Source organism: Austrofundulus limnaeus, unplaced genomic scaffold (assembly GCF_001266775.1).
Source record: "Austrofundulus limnaeus strain Quisiro unplaced genomic scaffold, Austrofundulus_limnaeus-1.0 Scaffold6248, whole genome shotgun sequence".
NCBI lineage: Eukaryota > Metazoa > Chordata > Actinopteri > Cyprinodontiformes > Rivulidae > Austrofundulus > Austrofundulus limnaeus.
Window position 1 is genome coordinate 1,506 of NW_013958650.1, and position 569 is coordinate 2,074.

The window sequence follows — 569 nt, forward strand, 5'->3', positions numbered from 1 at the left end:
CCATGTGAACATTTGATGGACATTTCCATCAGCTCTGTAAAGTCTCCGTCAGACTCCACTCCACGCGGCAGAAACAGGGTGATGCGACGAATGTCGAGTGTGGACGAATAGGGAACACGTCGCTCCCCAGGTTCCTGGTCATAGAATTCAATGGATGGGTTGGGAGTGAACCCAAGAGGTGGAACAGCATCTGCCCCAAACACAAATATGAGCAGCTGCTCAAAACTGATGTCAACCCTTCCATCTGCAGATGAAAGTAATAGGGTTATCCATTTGAGAAGACGCAGACCCAAAAAAAATGTTTGCCAAGTTAGCTACCTTGTATGGCCAGCAGCCACCAATCCCACCAGAAAATGGTGTCCTCTTCTTTGTCTTTGCGGTTGCTTCCAACAGGACTCCATTTTATGGTGAAAAGAGACTTCATGTCACTCCTTTGAAGTTTCTCACTGTGTTTGTGAACACAGGTTGAAACTGCATGCAGTTCCTTTCCACCACCTGCCAGAAGCAACCGCACGAGTTGAAACCATCCTTGTACTGCTGCACCATGCCGGCCGTCCTTTTGGGAAAAA

General features: G+C 48.0%; 1 protein-coding gene across 1 annotated transcript; it reads right to left on the reverse strand.

Moving 5' to 3' along the window:
- Positions 1 to 99: 99 nt before the first annotated feature.
- Positions 100 to 569, reverse strand: LOC106512384 (G2/M phase-specific E3 ubiquitin-protein ligase; the record flags this gene model as incomplete). Its single annotated transcript, XM_014001013.1, is given in 2 exon segments — positions 100 to 244; positions 319 to 569. Coding segments are annotated over 2 exon segments (251 nt in total), but the record flags the coding sequence as incomplete, so codon positions are not given.